Source organism: Panthera pardus, unplaced genomic scaffold, assembly GCF_024362965.1.
Source record: "Panthera pardus isolate Hobbes unplaced genomic scaffold, ASM2436296v1 HiC_scaffold_21, whole genome shotgun sequence".
Classification (NCBI taxonomy): domain Eukaryota; kingdom Metazoa; phylum Chordata; class Mammalia; order Carnivora; family Felidae; genus Panthera; species Panthera pardus.
This window is the reverse complement of record NW_026526777.1, coordinates 36620879-36647944: the sequence shown is the minus strand read 5'-3', so window position 1 is coordinate 36647944 and position 27066 is coordinate 36620879. Positions and strand designations below refer to the sequence as shown.

The 27066-nt window shown below is 44.3% G+C and overlaps 1 protein-coding gene across 6 annotated transcripts in view; it reads right to left on the bottom strand.

Moving 5' to 3' along the window:
* Positions 1–27066, bottom strand: part of HHAT (hedgehog acyltransferase) — a 324958-nt gene that overhangs the window by 43165 nt on the left and 254727 nt on the right. For all 6 annotated transcript variants that reach the window (XM_019429308.2, XM_019429317.2, XM_019429288.2 and 3 more), the window contains one exon: positions 17147–17291. In XM_019429308.2, coding sequence (XP_019284853.1) covers positions 17147–17291 — 145 coding nt within the window. The remainder of the gene's footprint in view (positions 1–17146; positions 17292–27066) is intronic.

Sequence of the window (27066 nt, the reverse complement as noted above, 5' to 3'; positions counted from 1 at the left end):
TAAGCACAAATTTTGTCTGGAGGAAGGTGCCTTTGTAGTGGACCACAGGAAAAACCCACATATAATCACGTAAGATGATGATCAGCACATAGTCAAAGATAACCAAGCATACAAGGAAAGAGGTGCTATCAGTAAGACCCAGCACAAAAAGAAGACAGTAGATATAAATACAGACTTCATATATTGAAAGTATCAAACATTGATTATAAAGCAATTATACTCACTATGTTTAAGAAACAAAAGACAAGGGATGCCTGGGTGGCTCAGTTGGTTAAGTGTCCAACTTTGGCTCAGGTCATGATCTCCCAGTTTGTGAGTTTGAGGACCGCATTGGGCTCCACACTGACAGCACAGAGACTGCTTTAGATTCTCTGTCTCCCTCTCTCTCTACCCCTCCCTCTCTCTCTCTCTCTCTCTCTCTGAAAAATAAATAAACATTAAAAAAAGAAGAAACAGAAGACAAATCTGAAAATATCTGCAGAGAACAAGAAACTACAATACATAACCCTTCCAGACGAATTTGGCCTTGGAAAAAGTATTAATTCAGGTAGTCTACTGAACAAGCTGCTTATCTCCACAAAGACCACCTCTTTGTCTTGGCATTTTCCTCAGCACTTGCATATTCCCTCAAACTTCAGAGGCAAAGGAAAGGAAACAGAGAAGTCTGTAGAGGCCATTTTTTCTTCAAAATTCAGAAATTAATCTATGTTATCTACAAAAGCAGCAGATAAACCTCAAGTATTTTTGTCTATCTCAGGCACCAAAACCATTAAACTATAAATATTATGAAGAGTTAGGTAATTCCCTAAAATCTTCCCTGGGAGAATTCTGAAGATCTCTTCTGTCTTTCCTATCCTTTGACACTCAGCATCCCTTGTCATCTCTCACATAGCTTCCTGACTGGCCTCTCTGTTCTAAGCACTGCTCCTCTAGAAACAGCCTCCACAATTACCTCTACATAGATCTTTCAAAAATAAGAATCATGGTACTCTCTTGCAAAAATCTTTCTGTGACCCACCCCTCCCCAGCCTATTAAGGATGAAGTCCATACTCTGTACCTAAAAAAGCAAGTACCTAAAAAAAGTTCCTACCTTTTTGGTGTTCTCTGGTGCAACCAGCCTATTCATCAACATCACACCTTGCATCTTTCCTGCCATGATCCTGAGATGCTTAGACTTTGTTCAGTGTGCAATTTTATGCCTTCATGGCTTTGTACATGCTGTATCTATCCCTCAAGTCTGGTACTTCTCATCGTTGAAGCTCACCTCTGATGTCCAACCTCCTCCATCATGACTTTCTCACTCAGAATATAAAGTTAAGCATTCACCTCTTTGTTCCCAAAGCACTTATCAAAACTGGTATGTCCCAAAGCACTGTTGCACATTCTTCCACAACTGATTATCACTGTATCCTAAGCACTCGGCATAATGACTGGCAGGAATATAGGGAGGCCCTCTCCTTCAAGCATTTTTCTAGGTAAAATAGACCTTAAGCCTCACTCAGACTCACTTAACCACTGTGCCTCTTTTTCCTGAATCAGATAGTCTGAGATGTTTCCCAGTTTCTTATTTCCTTACTGTATACTTTTGCTTCTTTTAGTAAAATCTTTGCTGATGCAATGCAAAAGGTATGATCCAAGTCTCTAGTGATCTTGTTGGGGCAGCCACCAAGTGAGGAAAGTAATCAAGACTCAAGCTTCAAATATGATAAAAGTAAGTGATAGGTAACCGTAGACATGAATAGAATGTTAAAACAGGACCAAAAGCAATTTTTTTTTATGTTAAAAGTTACCTGGTGTCTTCTAGCTTAGTAAAAAAACAATGACATTCCTAGGAAAGGTGTGTTTCCCCAAACAGGCCTATATGACCATCCACTGGCTATTTGCCATTTGAAAGTCAGCACACAACAGTACCCGTTATGTCGTCTGACATTTTTTGATTGTGTGTGATTGACAACCTTAAGAATATAAATGATCCGCTCTTATACATTGTAACAAATGTGCTCAAAAACCTGCTCACCTAGGGGACTCAGCTTGGAACAAAGGTTATGAAAGTGGTCCCATCTACCCAATGTGTAAAGAATAACTGAGGAAAGGGAAATCAAGCAAAAGCCCATGTTCCTGAGTCATAAACTGGGTGGCCAGGCCTCTCCCAAGCAAGCCAGATACACCTAATGCTCTCTGGAACAGTGTTATAACCGCTGCCTCAGCCCTCAGTTGTCTGTTTTCTTCTCCCTCTAAAAGCCACAGGTTTTAGGTAACTCCCTTTGCTACCTATTCCTAATCCCATGAAGATGTCTATCAACACAGCAAGATAATCACCTTTAAGATAAAATTTTAGATTTCCCTTTTGATTTACTGATAGGTGAGTCAGTTTTTTCCCCCAAGGTCACATGAAAGCACCACTAGAAAAAATAAAGAAAAGTCCTGAGACATGCTGCCTAGAGATCTAAATAGGGCTCAAATTAGCAGTTGCCTCCTTCTCTAGGCAAGAGCTGGCAGCAGCTGGAGTGTGACAATACTCAGAGGAGAACAGAGGGGAGCAAAGCGGCACTGCACTGAGGGACAAAGGATTCAAGCCTCAGGTCGGCTGGATGCTGGGCCACTTCCAAGTGGGGCGGTCCGTCCTACCTGACCTCCCAGGAAGCCTCAGTGTGCCCCTTGACATGGGGTGACATATACTTCAAGACCAGCTATTTCCGTCTGCTGCTTCCGGTATAATCAGCGTCATGGGTTAGAGAAGGACACATGAGAAGATAAATATTAAGCACAGACTTGAACCTAACTTGAAGAGGGTGTTTCTGACCTTCTAGTTCTGGACTTATGTGTTGAACTGCTCTGTTTCTTTGGGGGGGGGGGGGGAAGAAGTCACTGCCAACCCATCTGAATACCTTATCCCACCACCTTCCTGCACCACACATCCTGTGTGAGTTTCCTAAGGTTGCTGTAACAAAGTACCAAAAACAGAACGGCTTAAACAACAGAAATGTACTGTCCTAGTTCTGGAGGCTAGAAGTCTGAAGGCAAGTTGTTGGCAGGGTCATGCTCCCTCTGAGGCCCCTAGGGAAGGTTGCTTCCTTGCCTCTTGCTGCTTCTGGTGGTTCCAGGCTTCCATGGCATGTGGCGGCACAGCAGCAGCCCGTCTTTACGTGGCCATCTTTTCCCTGTGGCCTCACCTCACCCTTCCCCTGTGTGACTGTCTCTGTACCCACATGTCCCCAGTTTATAAGGACGCCAGTCACACGGTACCCCCTTTGTCATGTCCTCTCTTAGCAGGTCCCCTTGTAAAGAATACTCCTCAGCGGCAGGTAATGTGAACAGCGTGGCGGCTGGTGGACCGTAAGAATTTCAAGTCCGTACAGAGAAAAGTGGTCCAGATGAGGCTCGAATGCCTGTTGACACAAAGCTCTGACCCTTTAACTATACTAAACAGGTGCTCACAAAACAGGATTCATTTTTTTTTCTGTCCTTATTTCAAGACAACGAACAAGTTTTCCTCGGTGGTTTTCATTCTCATTCACTGAATATCCATTGGAATTCCTGACTGCCTTAATTACACTCAAGAGAGGTGACCACAGTGATGGACAGAACTCCTGAGGCAAGGAAAGCCCCCTGGATTCCACTTTCTGATCCCTACTGCAAACAAACGAACAAAAAAACACAACCAGCCCACGCTGCTGCCTCATGCTGCATTTTCAGCGCTACGTGAGGTAGCACAGGCGTTTGGCTCTTAATGACAGTCGTGCTGAGGTCACTTTATTTCTCTGGTAATTCAGATAGCATGCCCAAATAAAATGATCTTCTCCTTCCCCTGCTCTCCTGGTCCGAGTAAGGGTGATTAGTATGAGAAACGGGCCGATGAGCAAGCTAACGCAGGGCCTGAGTAAGCCTGCCAGAGGGAAAACCAACACCCGAGGGCTGACGCGTCAGGTGAGCAAGAGTCCTTCACCAAAGGGGCAGACTTGGTATAAAAACACTTCGCTGCAGGGGTGAAGACCAGCTGACGGCCAACCCAGTGATGGCCACGGGCTGGCCTATCAGCCCAAGAACCTGTAAGTGTGCCCCCTACCTTCTCCCTCCGACCCCCCTGTGATAAGTACCGGAACAGAGCCGTGAGCCAGGCACCGTAGACTGTGTCTCCCACAGTGGGACCCAGAGATGCTCTGTGGTGAAAACAGTGGTTGCCTATCTTGATGCAGACCTTGCAGAGGGAAGAAGTGAGAGGACAGCACGACATAAAGGATGGGGGATCTGCACTCAAAAGTGAGTGACACGCACCTGGTGTCTCTGTTTACGAGCTGTGTAATGACGAACAGGTTTCTGACCTCTCTGAGTCTCAGAGTTTTAACGTGACAACGTCTGTCTGAACTATCTTGCAGGATTGCCAAGAAGATCAACTGAGCTGGTGAGGTGAAAACTACTTAACAATGAATGGTTAGAATACCAACAGTAGATGCTACTAAAAGGCAATAAATCACACTTAGAGCACCCAGAAACGTCTGAATGCCAGGCAGCCTAGACATCTATGCAAAGCAAAGGAATACTTGCTTGGTAGCTGGGCTTTGGCCCCACACCCTGAGCAGAACTCCACATGGCCAGGCTGGCCCACAGAGAAGCTCCTTTAAGTTAGACCATCCTCAGTGTCCCAGTGTACCAGAAAGTCACAGGATGGATAACACACCTGCATGCATGTATGTACGGACGCGCGCGCACACATACACACACACACACACACACACACACACACACACGTCTTTGTTTCACTGCAGAGTAGAGCTGGCCTAGGCCTCTCCTGCCCTTCACCAGCCACAACAACTTCTGGATAGGAGTTATTACATGGGGGGCAGAGAAAGTCTCTTCAAGGGAAAGAGGGAGAAATGGCCACAAGAGAAGTGGCCAAGGGGAGAGATGGCAAAATGGGACCAGTGTGATTCCTGTTACCTGTCCAGCCTCATTGGATCATCTCAACAGTCACGCTGTTGGGCCAGCTCTCTGCCCCCTCTGAAAATGCAACTGAGATAGGTTGCAAAAAACGCTCACACTCCTTGACATGCCTGTATCAACATCTCTGCAAAATGAGCATACCGCTCCTCCTATCAGGGGCTGGGGTCTATGTCCCCTCCCCGTGAGTTTGGGCTAGCATTATGACATGCTTTGGCCAAAAGACTGCAGCAGAAGGGAAAGCGTGCCAGTTCTGAGCCTAAACCTGAAAATCCTTGCATACTTTCTGCTCTCCCTCTTGGACCGTGATGACTGCCATGTGAACAAGCCTGGGCCAGTCTGCTGGAGGATAAGGAGCCAACGTGAAGCAGACCTGACTTAGTCAATTCATCCCAGCCAGGGCCCCAGAAATGTGAAAACCCAGTGAAGATCAGCAAATCCAACCCATGGCTGACCCACAGATGTATGCCTGAGACTGTCCTAGACCAGCCAGTCCCCAACTGACACTGACTCATGAGCCAAATAAGTATTTCTTCTTTTAAACCATTAACTTTGGCGGTGGTTTGTTATGCAGCAGTGGCTAAATGCCACATGCTAACCCGGACAACTATTCTCCAGTCCAGTCTAACACTCCTTTCCTCTGGGCTAGAATAAGGACTATGGAGTAGGACACGAAGGACAGTGACCTTCTTTTCCCTACAGGGCACTAGTCTTCAAAATGGGTTATACATACCACTAGGGCTCAAGCAGGACTTTCCAAAGTATAAGTTTAGAATAACTGATTTCCAGATCCTCAATTCCACATATATATTTATATATCCATTCTTATATATCTTATATATCCGTGTATACATATCTCCATTCTTCTCTAAAATTTAACCTAAGGTTAAGGTTCTCCTTTCCCCTATCCTTTATCTACCTTACAAAGGAAAGGTAAGCTTTTCCCCCATTGTTCTGTTACCTCAGGATATTATTCCAGGGTGTAAAACCCTCAAGGGAATTGGTAAAACATTCTGCGAAACCATCCGGCAGTATCTGCAAAAGCTGGATATGTGCATAGCGTGTGAGGCAGCAGTCCTATTCTCAGGTATACACCCAACAAAAATATGTACACAGCTTCACCACAGGTCATATATCTGACTCGTGATGGAAGCTAATAGCTGCTATATTTGTCAACAACAGAACGGGTAAATGAATTATAACATGTTCACAAAATGGAATACTTACAGTACTAAGCAGGAAAAATCCATAACCACACTCAAAAATATGGATGATTCTCTTACTGTGATATTGAGCAAAAGAAGCTAGACACAAAAGAATGGATAGAATGCATTTCTGCTTATATACACACAAACAAGCTTTCTGACAAAAAGCTATGCATTTAGAAGCCAAAATAGTGGTTACCCAAGTAATTGGCGGAGTCATAAGAAGGGAGTTTTAGGCACAAGTTATACGTGTGTGTTCACTTAGAGAAAATTCTTATGATATATACACACTTCTGGGTTATGGTATATTTTAACAAAAAAAAAAACCTTTAAAATAGTCAGAGGGACAAAATAAAGGGATAATTACATAATTCCTTTACTCAAACAACCAGAAATTCCTACAGTATCCATCTCAAGAGAAATGCAATTCTAATAAAATTTTACTTTTTATGTTTAATAATTACTTATCATTGGTATTATCTTTGTGCTCCTTTGAGTTATGCACTAATAATAATTATAATGATAACTCAACCTAGGAGAAAATGTTTACATTTCTAGACTTATGGCAATCAAAAAGTAAACAACACAACAATGCTACAAAGAAGTAGGGCAGCTTAAAAAGGAAATAACTTTTAAACAAGCAAAAATTCTGTGGGAGAAATGAAATACAAATAGATCAAGGAAATAACATTGTGAAAAAGATCTTGCTCATATATAATTTTTAAATGTCTATTTATTTAGAAAGGTAGAGCATGAGAGCAGGGAGGGGCAGAGAGAGAGGAGGAGGAGGAGAGAGAGAGAGAGAGAGAGAGAGAGAATCCCATGAGCCCAATGTGGGGCTCAAACTCATGAACCGATCTTGAAATCAAGAGTCGGACACTTAACTGACTGATCCACCCAGGTGCCCCTGTCCATAAATATTTTTTAAAAGATGATGGTGGATAGCAAATCACTAAATTTTTTATAATCCACACTATTTAAAGGTATCAGGTTTATTTTTAAATGTCAATATTCATATTATAGCAAAAATGAGATTTCTTATACTTTTATTTAAATTTATAATAGAAGAGTATAGATGCCTACATTATAAACTGTAATAGTGTACACGATTTTTCAATAAAGTTTCTTTATTAGGGGGAACAAAAGCCAAAAAGAGTTATAAGAAAAAAACGGTTCGGTATAAAAGAATCTCCCCAAATATCCTTCCCTTAAGATTCTGTCAGGGCGGTATGTTCTACCTACATTATTTAGGTTAATCTACATTAGTCAGGATGTTTTTGGTTATAAGTGACAGAAACAGAAAACCAACCAAACTGGACTGTCAGTCAGTGAAAGGTCTGATATTTTACCCCTGCTTGAAAACAACAAATCAGCCTGTCAAAATTTCAGGGATGCTGGCAGAAGACATGAGACTCTTGGGTCAGAGACAAAGGACTCGGCTTTATTACTCACAGCAATAACAGTAGCCAGAGCATTTGTGCCATTTCCCTGAGCCCCACATCCCACAATGCAGTGCAAAGAGGGCCAGGGGATGCCCGCACAGGCAGTGAGTTACGTCATAGGAGATAAACCCAGGCTTAGGAAATGCAAACATTTTACAATGGGCAGTAAGCCTGCCTGACCTTTGCCCCAGAGAAGGATATTATCTTTATTATACTGAATGGTAAACAAATACACTCTACTTTGGAGAAAGATACTGTCTCCATCTTCCAAAGATGTTTGCTATACAAACATTCTTGGAAATATGGTCTGAAAGAGAGTCAAAAGATCTACAGAAACTCAAGAGAGTCCTGGAGAACTGTCTCACAGCATGAGTTGAGGAAAAAAAAAAACAAAAAAACAAAAACGAACAGCAAGGAACTCCTGTAACTGAAAAGTAACAGACACGTTGGCTTCAAGGACGCCTGGATCTAGGGGCTTAAAAATCTGTGGCAGTGAGTTGTCTCCAAAACACAGCATCCAACATGTAGCTCTGCTTTCCTCAGAGCTGGCTTTCCTTGCTACCTGGCTCTCACTGGTGGTGGCAAGAGGGCTGCCAGCAGCTCCAGCCCGATGTTCTGACACCTCCGCAATAGCAAAGGAAAGAATGTTTTTCCTTCCTGACAGTTCCAACAGAAACTGGCCAGTCCCGGCACATGTTGAACCCTGAATCTTAGGTGCAAGATGTGCCCTACCAGAATGGCACAGAATGAGAGTGCGGTGGGAGAGGTTTGCTCCCAGAGAATGGGGGACTGAGCTGAGCCAGCAAAGCTACAGCTTTCTCCTATACTACTCCCTAAGTACCCTGAAGATAGCAAACCTCACAAGTACACTTTTGTGAAATTCAAGTACCACTTCTTTTTACAGGCTGATTCTCATTTTAATGAAGCTAGCAGCATATCCAATTTGCTATTTTATAATCAAAGCTCTTTAGGAAGAGGCTATCTCATCAGTGCCACAGGAAGAATGTTCTGTTCGATAGTGATTGTGACCGTATTGTGCTATTTATTCCAGGCTAAATAATGGCTCCTCCAGAGATGACCACACCCTAACCTCTGAAACCCACGAATATTACTCCACCTGGCAAAAGAGACTTTGCAGATGTGACCAAGTTAAGGATCTTGATACGGGAAGATTACCCTGGACTACCCAGGTGGGCCTGTTGTAACCACGGGTTCTTTGTAGGAGAGACACAAGGAATCAGATAGAAGGCACAGTAATGACGGAAGTAGAGGGACAGAGGGAGGGATTTAAAAAGGAGGAACGTCAGCCAGAAGCCACGGGGTGTAGGTGGCTTCTGGAAGCTAGAAAAGGCAAGGAAACAGATTCTACCCTAGAGTCTCCACAAGAAACGAGTATCGCCAACACTTTGACCTTGGTCCAGCCATACTGATTTCAGCTTTCTGGCCTCCAGAACAGTAAGAGATAAATTTGTATTGCTTTAAGCCATCAAATTTATAATCATTTGTTGCAGCAACCACAGGAAACAAATGCCAGTGGTGGCATAAAGCAGGTGGTCAGTGTCCAGTGCAATAGTAAACAGAAACACACCCAACAAAGGGTCCTGCCTCATGAAAGAATTTGTTCCAAAGCTGAGACACCTGGTGATGATGGCTTTGCAGAATTTCCTTCTGGTACAAAATGTTACTGAATTCCATATTACATATTCTTAAGCTTTAACGCTTTTTAATAATGCTCAGTAGTGACTGGAAAAGACAGTATGGTAAAAAGGGTCCCTTGGCTACCGATGCAGAAGATAAAAACTAGCAGAGTTACCATTTTGGACTTTATCCTTGCATAAGGCACCAGTTCCAGAAGAAGTGGGTTAAGGCCAGCGCCCTCCCCTTTTATCCTTATCTGGCATGTGCTGGCACAGCTGGTGTTGAACTATTCCTGCACCCGTAGCGGAAGGTATAATAGTAACTGTGATAAGCAGTCAAATAAATTAATAACATAAATTCCAGGATGCGTGGTTCATTTTGGAAAGCAAACATGTACTGCAATCCCAAGAGATTTCTTGGTTTGGGCCTTACAGTACAGGCTTACGAATCCCGCTACAGATATCCTTTTATATATTGAATATATTATCACATGGTGAGCAGTTATATATATATATAGTTAGAGAATAAATGGGACTTAGATTTTTAAAATTATTTTGGTTTGACTTTAATTTCTATTTACATATTTGTAATATGCTTTTTTCCTCTTGTCCCCCATTTTATTGAGATATGATTAACATATAATATTGTATTAATTTAAAGTGTATAAGATGGGGCGTCTGGGTGGCTCAGTCAGTAAGCGTCCAACTTCAGCCCAGGTCATGATCTCAGGGTTCATGAGTTTGAGCCCCGCATTGGGCTCTGCACTGACAGCTCAGAGCCTGGAGCCTGCTTCCGATTCTGTGTCTCCCTCTCTCTCTGCTCCTCCCCCATTCACACTCTGTCTCTCTCTCTCAAAAATAAATAAACATTAAAAAAAATTAAAGTGTATAAGATAGTGATTTGATTGTAACATACCTCTGCATATCACCCTGCACATATATGATTGGGGGCATGTAGATTAGGGCCAGCAAGAAGTAGAGATTTCAAATATTATATGCTAATAAAACAGTAAAAATCAAAATTATTTTTATTTGACTGTGTCTAAGTTCTACTAGTCTTTACCTGATATTCTATGTAAAGACTGCTTTAAAATGTTCCCATAGTCCATAAAACTCTTTGCAAATGAATTCACAGAAACTCCTGGTTAACAGGAAAAAGTTTCCCACAATCTTACAGAAAGTAGTATTTAAATGTACTATGATTCAAATTCCTTTCTAGATATTTTAGAAATCCTCTCAGCTTTAACATAACCCCAGGCACACTGCTGGATAAGAACTCCCACTCACTGTTTCTCATGTCCTATACCTAGTGACTTGGCCTGAAGTGCTTTTTAAAAAACCCATGTCCAAGCCATCTGGGAGACCATGTGGCATAGAGTAAAGATGAAAGCAAGACATCTCTAAGTCTTGAAATTCAGATTCCAAGAATAGCCATAAATGGACCAATGTGTAACCATGGATGAACCTTATAACCTATATCTACAAACAACTTTACCACGAATACGATGGGTGGGAAGCCCCTGCTCCTCTAACTGTTCTACAGCTCGCACAGGACGCAGTGAGGCAGAAGCAGGATCGATCAGAGCAACAGAAACTCCCTTTGAAGGTGACGGCTAGCGAAGATGGCGAGACAAAGTAATCACAAAGGAAGGCCCCTGAGACACTGACTTCTGCCCCCTGTCTTCTCTCATCAAAAATGAAATTTCAGTCCCAAGAACTTAACAAGATGTGAGGGGAATGAGTTTCTATCTAACCACAGCCTTCCAGAATTTCCAGTGTGATACCCCAGTTCAGCTTTAAATAAAATGCCTGTCCAGAGCCATTTGAGTCAGGAGACAAATAAGTTGCCTGGACAAGCTAGTAATCAGGGAGGAAATCTACTTTCTCCTTTCTCAGCTAGAAATAGTAAGCAAATATGGGGAGTGTAAACGTTCTGACCTGCATAAAAAACAAAACAAAACAGAACAAAAAACTACTAGTACCTCTCTCATTGCAATCTGGAAAAGAACCACATTCTCCTTGCCTTGGCGCAGGGCCACTCCAGGAACTAAGTGTTGAGATGGAGTTTGCCAAATTAGATCAGGCAACAAGAGGAGGGAAACAGGTGTAGGGTGTGTGTGTGTGTGTTTGAGTGTGTTTGAGCATGCGCGTGTGTGTGTGTGATGAGAAGTCAGGCAGAAGAGTATTTGGTGGATACCATGTCCCTATGAAATTTCTGTCACTGCAAAACCCTAGATGCAGGATCTAGGTCCCTACCGCTTGGGAAAAGATTAGGTCCCTTTTTTACAGAGTCCCTGCCTACTGCTGACAAAAGCAAATGGACCTTCCAGAAGCAACACCGCCTTGCACACAAACATTAATAAAGCTTTCAGCCCCTCAAGGCCAGATATATTCCCAATGTACATCCATCCCCTCCGAACACAGGGCACTGCCAGCTGTAGCAGGACTACAGGGCACTGCAAGGATGCTTGAGACACAATTGCTTTATGGAGCTTGGTCTTGCAGATTTGGAGTTATAACTCACTGATATTTCTGAGTTAGAGAGGAGTCATCATCTGCTTGTTCAAGAAATTAACTTATACTTCAACGTCAAGGATTTAAGACAGGAGAAAGCTCTTTCCATCAACAGATGCTTTTGAAGGCCAAAGAGTTATGTAAGAAGCAACCTGAGTTTGCAAAGCATGCAACAGCAGAGCCCCCTAGAGCAGGCCCGGGGACCAAATCCCCAGAACACATCCTTCTCAGATCCCTGGATCCAGCTAAGCTCCTTAAATATACGAGGCCTAAACATTCACATTCCTCAAGCTGCTTGAAGTAAATTTCAATAGCACAAGTTTGGGGACTTTTGGTTTTAAAGGCAAAGATATAGATGATTTCCCGTAATTAATTGAACATTACTTCTCCAACCCCTGCAGCAGAGAGAACACCCGATAAAAATGGTGTGTGATGCCCTGAGAGGGCCGCTCAGCATTCCCATCTGCTGGCTGACATCTTCCGATTTCCTGGCAGTAGGGCAGTGTGCCTAGCAGAAAGGGCAGGGTCTGATTTTACAGCCTGGTGTTACCAGCCGCATAGAGACCAGGCTAGAGATTTTTACATATGCTACTAAAATAAGCTTTGTAGCTTAAAGCAAACAGACCCATGCCAAAATCCAAGGAACTGGAGATAGGGAGATAGTGACCTTAAGCCAACATCTCCAGGCTAACTGTGAGGTATTTCCAGGCACATCAGCAATGTGGGGAAAGGCCTCCCTGAGAACTAGCGAAGCTGTATCCTCTCAGCCCCTTCTCTGGCGGGGGGGGGGGGGGGGGGGGGGATTTGCAATCTCCTCTATGATCCCCATCCTCAGATGCCTAGCTGCCCCCTCCCTGCCCTTCCAGGACTCACAGAGGCAAGATCTGTGGGAAGGACACCCATTACCACTTCCTGTATCTCACTACAGCAGAGCCCAGCCCATCAAGGTGCACAGGGACAAGTCTGTTACCCTTGGGGAAGGGCCACCTTCCCATTCAACCTGGAAATCTAAATACTGAGCTTGAACTCTCCGTCCCCTCACTCACTCCTGTCTCATGTTCCTCAGTGAGTAGGGGTGGGTCTCAGAACAGCAAACTCCATTGGCTGAAGAAGAGGCCAGAGACAACCAGGGTCTCAAAGTCCTGATTCATTCATCAGCTGATACATGTGCAGGTCAGCAATCCTGTATCTGAAACCATTAGGAGCAGAGGAGTTTCAGAATTCAGATTTTTTAATTTTAGAAAGCAAATGTAACACCCCCAACAGAGTTATGCGGAAACATCCTACAAACTCATTAGTACTTTTTTGTACCCAAACATGAATATTCATACTACTGTTCTATCAAGTCAATCAAATGAGTTATGAAGTAAAATCCAGAGGTCTCAAGGATGGGAGATTTGGCACCATCTGCTTTAGCTTCCTCCAGGAGATACTGAAATTGACTCAAAGACCCGCAGTGGGGAACATGCAAACAAGGGAACTGCCAAGTCCCCAGTAGACATCCCCTGCCTTAGGAGGCCCATGGGACGGACCAGCTGGGATGGGACCAGGCTGACTTAAAGACTCTCTGACACAGTAAATGCCTTCTAAGCTGAGCCTCCCTGGCCTCAGAAACCAGAGAAAAATGCTTCCATAGAGCCCTCCATATTTGGAGATTGGGTCTCCAGGACTCAGGCACCTGGCTCCAAAGGTACGACATAGATCGAGTCGAAGGCCATAGCAGGACCCGCACGGCAGAAGCAGACTGGTTTTTTTCTGAGCCCTGACCCCGGGGTGCCTGATGTTAGTTCCACAGGGTGCAGGGCAAAGCATGCCTTCGAGAAGCAGTAAGAACATCTTATAGCTGTGACCTTTCCTCCGCCACTTTACGTGCCTGCACAGCCAGATCACACCTCCCACCCTGCTCTCTTCTCGCTCTGTGCCTGCTGCCTGGGGACCTGTATCTACCCCCCGTGGCCTCACGTACCTGTGTGCCCTTGACTCCCACAGGTCATGTAGTCCAAACCTCCCCAACTGTAACCCACATCCAGACAAACACTTGATTACTGAAGTATAGTTGACATACGATGTTGTATTAGTTTCAGAGGCACAACATAGTCATTCCACAAGTCCATACACTGTGCGATGCTCACCACAATAAGTATAGTTACATTATGGCACCACGTACCATTATTATATTATTGATTATATTCCTTATGCTGTACCTTTCATGTCTGGAACTTACTTATTTTATAACTGAAAGTTTGTACTTCTTAATCCTCTTCACCTATTTCACCCCCCACCCCATGTCCCTCTCCCCTATGGCAGCCACCAGCTCTGTGTATTCACAAGTCTGTTTCTGTTTTTTTTTTTTTTTAATTATCAATATTATTTATTTGTAAATTCAAAAAATTCATTTTTCCCCCTTTGTTAGAGTACAATGTTTGTAAATGAATTATCACAGGCCATAGCATCATAATCATAGTGATCGTGGAAGTGACTGATGGTTTTAAAATCCATGATCTGGTAATTCCATAAATTTGTGTTAGCTTTTGTATTTTGACTAAATGAAACTGAATGTTAATATTCATAAGTATCATTCATTTTGACTCTTGAATACTCAGGGCTTTCTTCTTTGCCTTACCCATCTATATTTATTTGATGAAGAATTACTTTAGCAAAAATTTAGCTTTTATGTATATCAGTTGATCATTTCTACCACTATTCCATGAGCTACGGTCTTCCTTGGAAAATATCAACCTCAATATCCAACCAAAGAATGTTATTTCTTGTATGCTTATTGTAAAAACCAAACTATTTTTTTTATTCTACATGTAAGTAAAATCATATGGTATTTGCCTTTGTCTGACTTACATCACTTCGCATAATACCCTTCACATCCATCCATGTCACAAATAGCAAGACTTCATTCTTTTTATGGCTGAGTAATATCCCATCACACATACATACCACATCTTCTCTATCCACTCATCTATTTACGAACACCTAGGTTGTTCGTAATCACCAAACACCTTGGTGATTGTAAATAATGCCACAATGAACATAGGGGTGCATGTATCTTTTTAAATTAATATTTTCATTTTCTTTGGGTAAATTTTCAGTAGTGGAATTTCTGGATCATATGGTATTTCTATTTTAATTTTTGAGGAACTGCCATACTGTTTTCCGCAGTCCAACTCACATTTTTACCTGCCCCTTGGGCATCTCCAGGTTGCCTCATGTACCGTCTCCTGCTGTGCCATAACCTACGAATATCTGTGCACTTCCCCACATCTCCCTCTCTTGCACTTGGGCTGGTCATGTGACTGGTTCCGGCCAATGGAATGTGAGCAGAAATACTGTGCGTCACCACTGGCGGGGATATTTAGTACTTGTGTGTCATCCCCATGTGCTCTTCTCCTCCATGATGCCAGGCCAAGAAAGTAAAGAATCAACATAGAAACATTCTAGGTTCTGGAGTCACTGCCTAGAAAAAGCCACTGGACCCACAATGAACTGTGAGAAGAATAAATTTCTATGGGAAAAGATTACTGAGAGTTCAGAACTATCTGACAGAGCAGCTAGTGTTAATTATTCCCACACACCTGCCTTCTCCACCTGGCAAGTTCCTACTTGCGGCTCAAAACTCCAATTCAATTGCCACCTCCTCTGTGAAATCCAGTTTTTGCGGGAAGGTAAGCCACTCCATCCTATGACCTACGGTAAGTTGCTCATGCATCTGGCACAACTACCTCAGTCTGTGGACACATTTCTGTTTGCATGTTCAGCTCCTACATTTATGTGTGCTTCTTTTTTGTAATGTATTCTCAGTGCCTTGGAAGTGGCAAATACCTGAGGCCTCATTTCTGGAAGCAAAGATCGGAGCCTTCTTGTCCATGTGACCAGCAAGTCCCAAGTCAGCATTTTCCCGAGTCACAGTGTCCTTGGCGTCATGCTAGGTACTGTGGTTGGAAGCCAGGAAAGTAGGACGCTGTCGCCCACCGCAAGGAGCATGTTTTTTTTCTTGAGACCCTCTGCACCCCATCGGCTCCCATCTTTATTAAAGGACGGCTCCCACTTAAAAAGTACATTGTCTTTTCAGGAACCATCAGCTAAGATAGTTCTCAAAAAGTAAGATCAAAGAGGGGTTTTGTAACGACGAGAGGAAAGCAGAGCAGGGCTCTCTCATGGCCCCTTTGAGCCTGGCTCCCCCAAGCCGCCACGGTTTAGACTTGTGACCTGGCATTCTGGGCTCATGCAGCTGTGCCAGGGTTATTTCTGGTATGAAAAAAGCTGCAGTGGAAGCATCACTGGCTCCTCAGGGACCTGGATGTAGAGACGACAGCCTGGTCATGCAGTCAATCACGTCGTTACCGCCTGGCAAAACTTCCCAGACCAAAGGCACAAAACCATGCCATTGGTCAGGGAAACAGAACAGGGGACCTTGGCTTTTCACACCCGGTAAACTGGCTGGAGTAATGTGCACTGTACTCAGGCCTCATTCTCCCAAGTCTCTCAAGGCCGTGACAGAGCTCTTAGTTCCGGCCTAAGGGCAGTAGGGACCATAAATAAATGATGACCGATTATTAATGCAGTGTTTCCACAGCAACCCCCACAGACCAGCATTTTACCTGCTGGAAGTGTGGCTTGCTGTGGACACTGACACACACCACTTCATGCACATTATATACAAGACTGGCCATGAGTGTTGGCATCCCGGTGTTCAGACAAACACACCTACAACAAAGAGCTGTGGCAAACCCGGGTGCCAAGCCCACAGCTACAGGAGAGCACAGTGGGGCTTCCAGGACCTTGCTGACCAGGATGCTCAGAGCGGTAAATGAAAGGTTAGACTTTTGCAGTATACTGAAGGCTGGGATGATTAGGAAGGAAGATTAGGAAACTTTTTTTTAAATTGTTTTTTATTTGTTTTTGATAGAGAGAGAGAGAGAGAGAATGAGCAGGGGAGGGGCAGAGAGAGACAGAAACACAGAATCCAAAGCAGGCTCCAGGCTCTGAGCTGTCGGCACAGAGCGTGACGCAGAGCTAGGACTCGTGGACCGTGAGATCACGACCCGAGCCGAAGTCGGACACTTAACCGACTGAACCACCCAGGTGCCCCAGGAAACTTTTTAAAAACCAGAGTATTAATTTAGTAGAAGGCAACAGCAGAGTTTGGGAGAGCTGGGATAATACCTTTTAATGTTAAGTGCCGCGTGTAATAGACGAGAGGTACATCGACGTAGGGGCCCCTGAACGTTATGGCTAAACACGGGGAATTGTTTCTGGTTGGTATTTTACGGGTCACATACCACGAACAGAACAATGAACGCCTCCCGCTACACCACACAGATGTACCACAAGGTATGTGGCAACAGCATAAGTGGAAAACAAGAAATTGACTGAAAACAGCATTGTCAGGCAACTTACCTTGTATGAAGATCCTGTTCCAGTAGATTTTCCCAACTTGACTGCCCCCAAGAAACACCAGGTTGGACAGGATCAGCATGGAGGTGGAACAAGACGCAAAGGCGGCGTGGAATCGACGGCGGGCTTGTGGGGAGAGGAAGTGAATCTGTGGGGAAAAGGCAGGTGGTGTCTCACTGGAGGGGCACAAAAATAGTGCTGAGGTACCACCGGGCATCTCTAGTACCAGCCCAGGACACCCAGCCCAGAGCCTGAGCTGGGGCAGGACTTAAGCTGCCATAAAAACTTCCATTCCTGTGTCATGCTCACTCCGGTCTAAGAAGTGATGCACCCCCAATTTGTTGCTTCCTACTGCCAAACGGGCTTCCCCTGACACGTGTCACACAAGCACTGAAGCTAGTCAAGATCTGTCCAGAATGAATGTGTCCACACATCCTCTGCATGTGAACTACAGGTATAAGAACTGTTTAAACTGGGCTCCCTTATAACCAGCACAACTCCATGTAACGAGGTCAAGATCAGGGTGATGTTCTGGGCCAGGTAACTTGACTCTGGGAAGCCATCCTGTCAATCTGACCCACTGTGAGGAAGAATCCCATTAAGAGGGCGCAGGGGAATAAGCACAAGCCGACCTCATTCCCGGAATCAGAGCTCAGGGTACACGCCCCACTGAGAGTGAGCCTGCGGCAGCTTCCAAGAGCGGCCGCTTGTCACAGCACCTGAAATACGCAGGAAACAGAGAGGTGGTTTCCAACAATGATGATGATAAAGAATTCTGCTTGTCCATCTGAGGGCTTCATCGCACTTTTTCCTTCCCTTTTAATAACTTCTTGGGGACTGCATCAAGTAAACAGAGCCTTTCTTTCTTGGTACTGACTGTTCTGGTGGTCCTCCTGAGTAAGATGGCAGAGGGCTGTGCCTGGAGTGTGTGAGCGCCATCGACACGTCCACAGGGACTGTTCTTAGGGACTGCATATGCAGAATGAGAACCAGGTGCAGTGCAACAGCAAGGCCAAAGGGCCCCAGGGTTTCTGACAAATACCTCCATCAAATCCAAAGACACAGAAAAAGGAGAGAGCAGAGGGTTTGGAGATCGTTCCTGAATATCTTCCTGAAACCTACATATTTCTGGGATCACTTGCATCCTGATTTCAGCTGTGCTCCAATTACAAATAGAAATCTGAATTAACCAAATTCCTAGTATGAGAAAAGGATTAAGCTGGAGGGTGTCTCTGGAAGGAGGCTTGCTTAGTTCTGGAAAGTCTGTTACGGACTATCTGGGGCCACTGTGTAATCCTTGGTCAGTGTCTTTTGGAAACCTAGAAAAATCAATTTCTGACCCCCTCTCCTTTTCCTCTCCTGCCAGTTCCAGCTTCTGTTCTATATGCTCAGATACAGCTGCAATCACATGTCACCCCATCCATGGTGTTCTCCAGCATCACCTTGGAGCATGGTTTTACTGCCACCATTATGTCAAAGTAAAGTGTGGTCTTCTCACAGATAAGCTGTGTAGTTGGCACTGAGTCATCTGCTTGGACATCATTGTTCTGGAAAGCTCTCCGATGATGCTGACATGTCCCCAGTTAGAGGCTACCAGACAAGGTGACCTCTAGTCTCTCCCTTGTTCTAAAAGGCCACAAGCATGTATAGAGGACACTGTCAAGTCAGACCAGACAAGAGTTAATTACACAGTATAAAAACAAGGGGCGCCTGGGTGGCTCAGTCAGCTAAGCGTCTGACTTCAACTCAGGTCATGATCTCACATTTCATGGGTTTGAGCCCCATGTTGGACTCTGTGCTGACAGCTCAGAGCCTGGAGCCTGCTTCAGATTCTGTGTCTCCCTCTCTCTCTCTGCCCCTCCCCTACGAGTAGCGCTCTGTATCTCTCTCTCTCAAAAATAAAACATTAAAAATTGTTTTAAAATAGTGATGAAAGAGACATGGGGATGAAATGGGCTTGTAATTCAGCACTCTTCACCTCTGAGAATAGGGAGACATTAATCTACCAGTTTCTGAATTTGAGAGCAGAAGATATTTTCTGTGTATCACTGGCTCCATCGGCAGTAACTAGGGAGGCAGGAGGAGAGGAAGGAGGGAGATAGGGGGGAAATTCAGAATGATAAATTAAGACAATATAGATTACCCTAACTGGCACAAATGTATCCAAATAATTCTCTCCAGGTACAGGACCACTGATAACGTGTTTCATTTCTAAGGGACCCGGTGAGTCAGATGTTCTGGCACTTCTGTTCCAAACCCACCTGTGTCCTCCAACCTTACATCCTGTTAGGGGAATTCAAAGGCTCCATGTAATCTTTTCCATATTAATGTCAATGACACAGAATGCACGTAGATTGGTTAAGCTCAGAGTGGTTCTCCTTTTACAGGAAATGATTACAATTATTAAATAACCAACTGAGAGATACTGAGAGAGGAAACTGCTCTTTGCATTGGGCTTAATTCTAAGCAGGACTGAGGAGCCAGGTGACCCAGTAGGGGGCAAGGACCAGGCTGGTAGGAGGCAGAGGTGTGGGGCAAGGGGCAGAGCAAGGGAGGAGGTGAGGCGGAGAGTGAGTCCTGGAGGCACAGGGCTCCTCATTTCAGCACCTGAAGCTCTGGTTCTAACGGATCTTCCTTTGCTTCTGTGATTATTCAGCTATATGAGTCAATAAATTCCTATTTCTGCTTAGGGAAAAAAAAGTCAAAATAATAGCAAATATGAAAGAGCCTCTGATCTCAGAGACAATGGAGGACAGCTAAAATCTGACAAAATGGGCTACAATTCAATTTTTATAAAGAGTTAATTTTGCAAAAACTAAGCAAGAACATTAAAGGCACAGGCTTTTGGAATCAATACACCAGAAAGATACAAAGGAGAAATCAAGATGCTTATAGGCAGTTGTTGATTACCAAAGTAGGAGACAATAAAGTACATCCAAAAACCTGATTGAACTAATAGCCCCATCCTCTGAACTAACAAAATTAGCCTGGCTGCCCACAAGCAGCAAACTTGACTCAGCATCACTTCTCTGCCCTGTGAATCAGTGGGAGAGCAGAATGAGAGGCACCAGGAATAAAAGAGAGGGCCTGTGCGGATAACCCACGGTTAATAGCAAAGGGGATGTGAATCTCAGCTAGAACCCATCTCTCCTCTTCGGAGTCCCTGAATACACTGCGGGAGGTGACGGTTTAGACACTGTGGATCTCCCTCTACCTTGGGAGCCATCTGGCCTCAGCCCCTGATTTACACTCCAGACCCAAGTTCCATGCTTAGAGGTCCTAAGGAGGAAAGAAGTCACATGGGCAAGGCTAGAAGGGTATATCTGGCCAGCTCCACCAATAAATACGACTTTCTACATCTCTAGGGCCATGGGGTCAACATTCCTACTTTAAACTCTTGATTTCTTTTACACAGTCTCCTTAGATATCCTGTAGCCATTGTTGCCATCACTCCTGTGGTCCTTCACGTCTAGGATACAGGCTATCTGTCCATGTGCAGGGGCCACACCTCGTATCTTAGTCATGATTCAGGTGCTGAAAAGCCTCCCTGGTAGGAGAGGTCATGTGATGGACTGTGCTCCAAATGGGGAAATAAGCCAGTGTATAGCGAGGAGGCATCAGGTATGAAAATAGGAATTGCCAACTTGGTCAGATAAGGCAATGACTGGTAAACAGAATCTGATTTTAACACAAATGCAACAGGATACACCAGAGCTCTGGTCTGGTCATGGTCTCTTCCCATAGGAAAGATGAGGCTACGGCAATTCAATATCCTGGCAGCAAAAAACTGGGAATGGTTTTCCAATCCCCAGGGGATGGTTAGAACTTGCGGAGCAGCTTTTGGTTGCCCCAAGGTCACAAAATTAAGGCATGAGATGGCAGGGCCCAGGGATAGTAAACATATTACAATGTGTGAGACAGAACTGTCCTGCCCAGAATGTCAACAGTGTCTCTTGAGCATGGGTGAAATGTTTTCTTCTATGTTCCTTATAAGCCCACTTCCCTCTTGGTCTATGGGGGCACAGAACCTCCCTTCCTGCCTCATTAGGAGCGATGCCAAAAACGTTCCCCCTTTCCCCTGGGGCCCAGAGAAAGGCATCCCAGGGCAGGGACAGTGCTCTTCACAGTGCCCCAGTGTGAGGCTCCCCTAACCCACCCACCACCCCCTGGCACCCAACTTGAGAGGAGCCTCCTGTGCCAACCACAGATAGGCATGGTGTGCCACCAGTCCCGAGGCTTCTCTCCCTCACACCCCACAGACCCAGAGGAAAGAAGAAGAATAGAAAGTATCACTTCCTACCCTAGGGTGACCAGTTCTCCCTCAGGGACTCTGGCTTCAATAACAGGTTGAGATGGTTCCTCTCCATGTTAGCATTGATATAACCCACTCTTTAGCAGATCCTGGACTTTGGGCCTGGATACAGCAAGTCCCACAGAACACCTAGAAGCACACACCCAGGGTAGACCTCTAATTCCTCTGCGTGAGTTCAAGGTCTCTGATAGAAGAAACAAGACGTGGGGTGTGGGAACACTTTGTAAGGACAGCGTACTTTAAAACTTCCCTCAAAGCACTGCTTTATACTTCCCTCTAAGACACTGACTTCCAAAGGAACTAACCCAAACAAAGTAAACCTTGGGGCAGAACTAAACTGTCAAACTAGTTTGCCTTTCCTCCTGTGAGGTGTCAGCTCCTGTGTTTATTCCTATCTCTATGGAAACTCCTCTCTCTTTTCCAGTCAGCATCCTGTCCCTGGAAATCACAGGACCTGGGCTGGGGCGAACAAGTTGGGTCCTGGGGTGGTGTGGAAACTGGGTCAGAAGTTACTCTCAGAATGTGCACTAGGGTGGGAGGCAGATGGCGCGGTGGGGCTGCAGGCTGCTGTGCGCGGTGGGTCCCACACTCGTCCACAGAGGGGCTGCATGTGGGGCCGAGCTGGGAAGAGGGGACAGGCTGAGCATCTGGGGGAGCAGATGGGCCGGAGGAATGGCTGCTGGAGACTGACAAAGGCTTGGCAAGTGGGACCTGATACTGTTTATTTTTAAATGGGAAGAAGCTAAAAAAAGAAATTGGGTGGGTTTGAGCAGCTGGACACAGTTCTTCCATATAATCACTGAAGTCTTTCATTTTCTAATAAAAATGCTACCCAGAGGGTAAGAGAGGATGCACAAGGAAATGGCATGGGGGATATTGCTGGAGACCAGGGAGAGTAAATGAGGGTAGACACCCCACAGGCTGTAAAGATGAGACCAAAGGTAACAAAGAAACAATCAGAGCTCTTGTGAAAGAGAAGGGTGGCCAGGGCAAAACACTCAGGAAGACCCAAACTCCTGTCCCATCCTGCGCCAACCCGCCAGGACACCTCTCCTCTTGCTTCATTGGACAAGGCACTTTGGTCCCTTCCATTCAGAAGTCCATGTTTCATGAGTAACCCCTCTCTCACGCTCCTCCCTGTATGGTGAGTGCTATTCTTCCATCTGCATCACATAAGACCCATGAATACTCTGTGTGTGCTCAGTAATTAGTTATTTAACACCTGCCTCTCTCTTTGCCCTAAATAAGTTACAGAATCTCCTGACTTCCTTAATGTTCCATTCCATCCTTTATCCATGCCAAAGGAATACATGAAGGCACTCAAAAGCAACACCTCCTTCCTTCTTGTAAGTGTACGAAGCTCCAAAATATATCTGGTCAATGAAATGAAAATTTCCAGTATCTACTACTGAGATCTAAGCAATGTATGCTCCTGAGAGAGAATCAAATATTGTGGTGATAAAGACAAAGCCAACTTTGCTTAAATGGACAAGTCACCTGCTCCACAGTTTACATATCCTGCTTGGTTAAAAACAGCACAGCCTATAGTATGGCATCCAAATCCATGCAGCATACGAAGCAATTTCAGGATGCTTTCAAATAGCCAAGCAAACAACAAGCTCTTGGTATAATCAGAGAACTTAAGCCATATTTGAGGGGCTGGAATCCTGCCAAAAGTTCTGGAATGGCCAACAGTACTGTCTCACCCCGTGTTCTTGCTCTTCTACCAACATGGCCATGCTTTTAGTCCTCATGTCTCTGCTCTGGATTGTGCAGAAGCCTCTTTGTTAACTGGCATGCTATACTCTGGCCTTTCCCCCTCTGGTTCATCAGGTACACTGAATATGTCCCTCCATTGCGCAAAATATCTTGGTGGCTCTTTTACTACTTGAGACTAAAATCCAAAGAAGGTCCTTTACAATCAGACCTCATTTTACTTTCCAACCTTGATTCCTGCTAATGACACAGCTCTACTCACTGTTCTTCCAACATGGCACGTACTTTTACAGCTCCGTGCCTTTGCACAAGCTGTTTTCTCTACTGAAAATGTGTCCTCCTAATTCTTTCTTCAAGCTCCAGCTCAGCGTCAGCTCAGGAGACCAACAGCTTTGGACCAGTCCAAATGGTGCTCAGGTTCTGGGCCCACTTTTTAACTGCACTGCTCCGGGCAAGCTCAGACTCCTAGTTCACAGTTGGTATTTGATAAACATAGGCTACTCTAACCCTGTCAGAGTCAGTCACCCCTTTTCTGTGTTTCTGTAACCCAGGGGATAGATAGTATCAATCTATATGCTTTAGCTATACAATTTCTGATACAAAAACAAATTCACTATATGATGACCTTAAGCTATATTGCTAAGTAGGAGAAACTATTCCCTTTTTGCAAAGGAGAAACTAGAAGGGCATAGACTTTAAGTAACAGGTCCTCGGTCATACACTGGTAAGTAGAGTAGTAAGGATAGTACAGGGATTCACACATTCCTCTAACTCAAATGTCTTCATGCTGCCTGCTATATTGTGCAAATTTATGTCTGTGTAGCACTGTGTGTCCCTCCCCTAGAATGGAATCTTCAAGATATTTGTCCCTTCAGTGCCAAATACAAAGTAGATCTTCAAGAAGTGTTTTTTTCCTTGAAATACTTCAAATACGTCAAAAACTAGTACTTAGTTATGCATGTGTTCCTTAAGCAATGGTTGATAGATACTCAGCAAGTGTCAATTTCAGGAGCTCAATATTTTCAAGAACAATATGGCTTAAAATAACACTGGAAGTTAAAAAACTAATTGGAATTCACCATTAGAGTAGGAGATTTAACATATCCCCTCAGAAAATGACACCTAAAAGATCAAAAGAATATAAAATAGCTGAATAAAAATTAATAGGCCTAGCACCCAAACTGGAAAGGAAGAAGCAAAACTTATCTCTGATTGCAAACGAAATGATTTTATATGTAGAAAGAACTAAAGATTTTATATACATAAAAAAAAACCCCAAACTGTTACAACTAATGAAAAAAAATTCGGCAAAGATTCAAGACAAAAATCAACATGCAAAAATCGGCTGCACTTCTATACACTAACAATAAACCATCTGAAAAGCAGATTAGGAAAAGAATTCCATTTACAATAGCATCAAAAAGAAAAAAAATACTTAGGAATAAATTTAACTAAGGAGGGAAAAGACTTATATACTGACAACTACAAAACACTTCAAGAAGAAACAGACATCCATATTCATAGATTGGAATATTTAAGATTATTAAGATGACAACACCACCCAAAGCTATCTACAGATTCAAGGCAATCCCTATCAAAACCCCAGTGATGTTTTTTTTTTTTCAAAAAACAGAAAAACTCATCTTAAAATTAAGATGGAATCTCAAGGGAACCTAAATAAGCAAAACAATCTTAGAAGAGGAGAGGCTATCAAGGTGGCGACACAAGAGGTTCCTCCCCTTCCCTCCTTCTGTGGCTGCACTGAATGCACAGCTATACATTCTGTAAATGGAGCAATTTACACTGAAAGAAATCCAGAAACTGGCAGAGAAACTCCTACCCATCAGGTAAATGAGAAAATACCCACATCTTAACAGGCAGACAAGGCTGAGACATACTCTTGCCATAAACCCCACCCCCCACAAAGCATCCTACAATTGGGAGAAAAACCCTAATTCCCAGCTTATCCCTGAGGAACAAAGATTCTGAACCCCACATCTAGCACCCCAAATTTTAAGACTCCCATTGCAGGAACAGGCAATTAGCTCTGAAAACCAATGGTGCCTGTGTTCATAAGACCCCCAAGACGAGCAAACAAAGAAGCAGTCTTGAGGGGCACATGAGCACTTGTCACAGCTCTCTCCCCAGAGTCACCACGAAGAGAGCAAGCAAAAATCTCCCAGTCTTTCTCTGAAAGAGGTCTACTGCATAGTTTAAAATTTTCTGCCTGAGAGTCAGACTGCTCATTTAGCACACATCTAAAGAATGTCTGTGATCCTCCCAGGTCACTGGGAAGCTGGTGGACACCTCCCCCACCTTTTCCCTCCAGCTCACTCCAAGTTGCCAGTATCTCCCTGGAAGGAGCTTGAATTACACCTGCATGCCAGCTTTTGCAGCTGCTGTCCAAGGAACAGGTCCCCCAATGGCCTAGCTCTGGTGGCCACTGAGGCTTCCATTCACAAGTCCCATAGGACTGCAGCAACCAAAGAAGCAGTTCCTAACAGGCACAGGAGCACTCTCCTGAGACCACACACCAAGTCTTGGCACAGACTGAGCAGGCAAAAGTTCCCATCTCCCAGTTTTTCCTCGGAAACAGGTTTAAATATGTTCTCTCCCAGCTGATGATTGAGGGTCTAGATTCTAATCATACTGCATCAAGGTACTGATTGTGACCCTCCCCTAGGGCACACTAACAGGTCTTAGCACATCTTCAGCTAAGAAGGCCATTAAGAATGAAGAAGGTAACTTGACCTTGGACAATCACAAAGGTTTGAGAAAAAAATTAGAAGCTCAGGCCAGGCTGACTGACATGGTTCAACTTCTACACAAGACAACTCTGTCCAGATTAGGAGACATGGTAATTTTATCTAATGCCAAGAAACCATTACAGAGAGTAAAAAAATATATATATAAAGAAACAGAGGAATATGTTCCAAACAGAAAACGAAGATAAATCTTCAGGAACAGATCTTAATGAAATGAAAATAAGTGATTTTTATTTGACTGAAAGTTTAAAATAACAGTCATTACAACACTCACCAAAGCCAGGAGAGTAATGTATAAACAAAATGAGAATTTCAGCAATGTATAAATGTATAATTTATCACAATGAAAGAATTATTAGGCCTGTCTAATAGAAAGATACATAGAACAATGAATACACGCAATTTTCATATACAAATGGACCATAATCAAACTGAATATGAACTAAGCCAGGAAAGGAACCCAAATATATTCTAAAAAGTTATCATGAAGGCTATGCTCACCAACAATGGAATAAAATAAATCAGCAACAAAAAAAAATTATAGAACTTAACACATTAGTAAATTTTTAAAAAATTTTCATTGATTTAAACCAAACACTTTTGGGTTGGAAGATGGCGGCATAGGAGGACGCTGGGCTCACCGCGCGTCCTGCTGATCACTTAGATTCCACCTACACCTGCCTAAAGAACCCAGAAAACCGCCAGAGGATTAGCAGAACGGAGTCTCCGGAGCCAAGCGCAGACGAGAGGCCCACGGAAGAGGGTAGGAAGGGCAGCGAGGCGGTGCGCGCTCCACAGACTGGAGGGAGGGAGCCAGGGCGGAGGGGCAGCTCGCCGGCCAAGCAGAGCCCCCGAGTCTGGCTGGCAAAAGCGGAGGGGCCGGACGGACTGTGTTCCGACAGCAAGCGCGACTTAGCATCTGGGAGGTCATAAGTTAACAGCTCTGCTCAGAAAGCGGGAAGGCTGGAGGACAAAGGGAGGGAGAGTTGCTGAGCCCCCCGGACGACAGACCTCAGCTTGGCGGGGAACAAAGGCGCTCGCCAGCGCCATCTCCCCCGCCCATCCCCCAGCCAAAATCCCAAAGGGAACCAGTTCCGGCCAGGGAACTTGCTCACTCCGCGCAAACACCC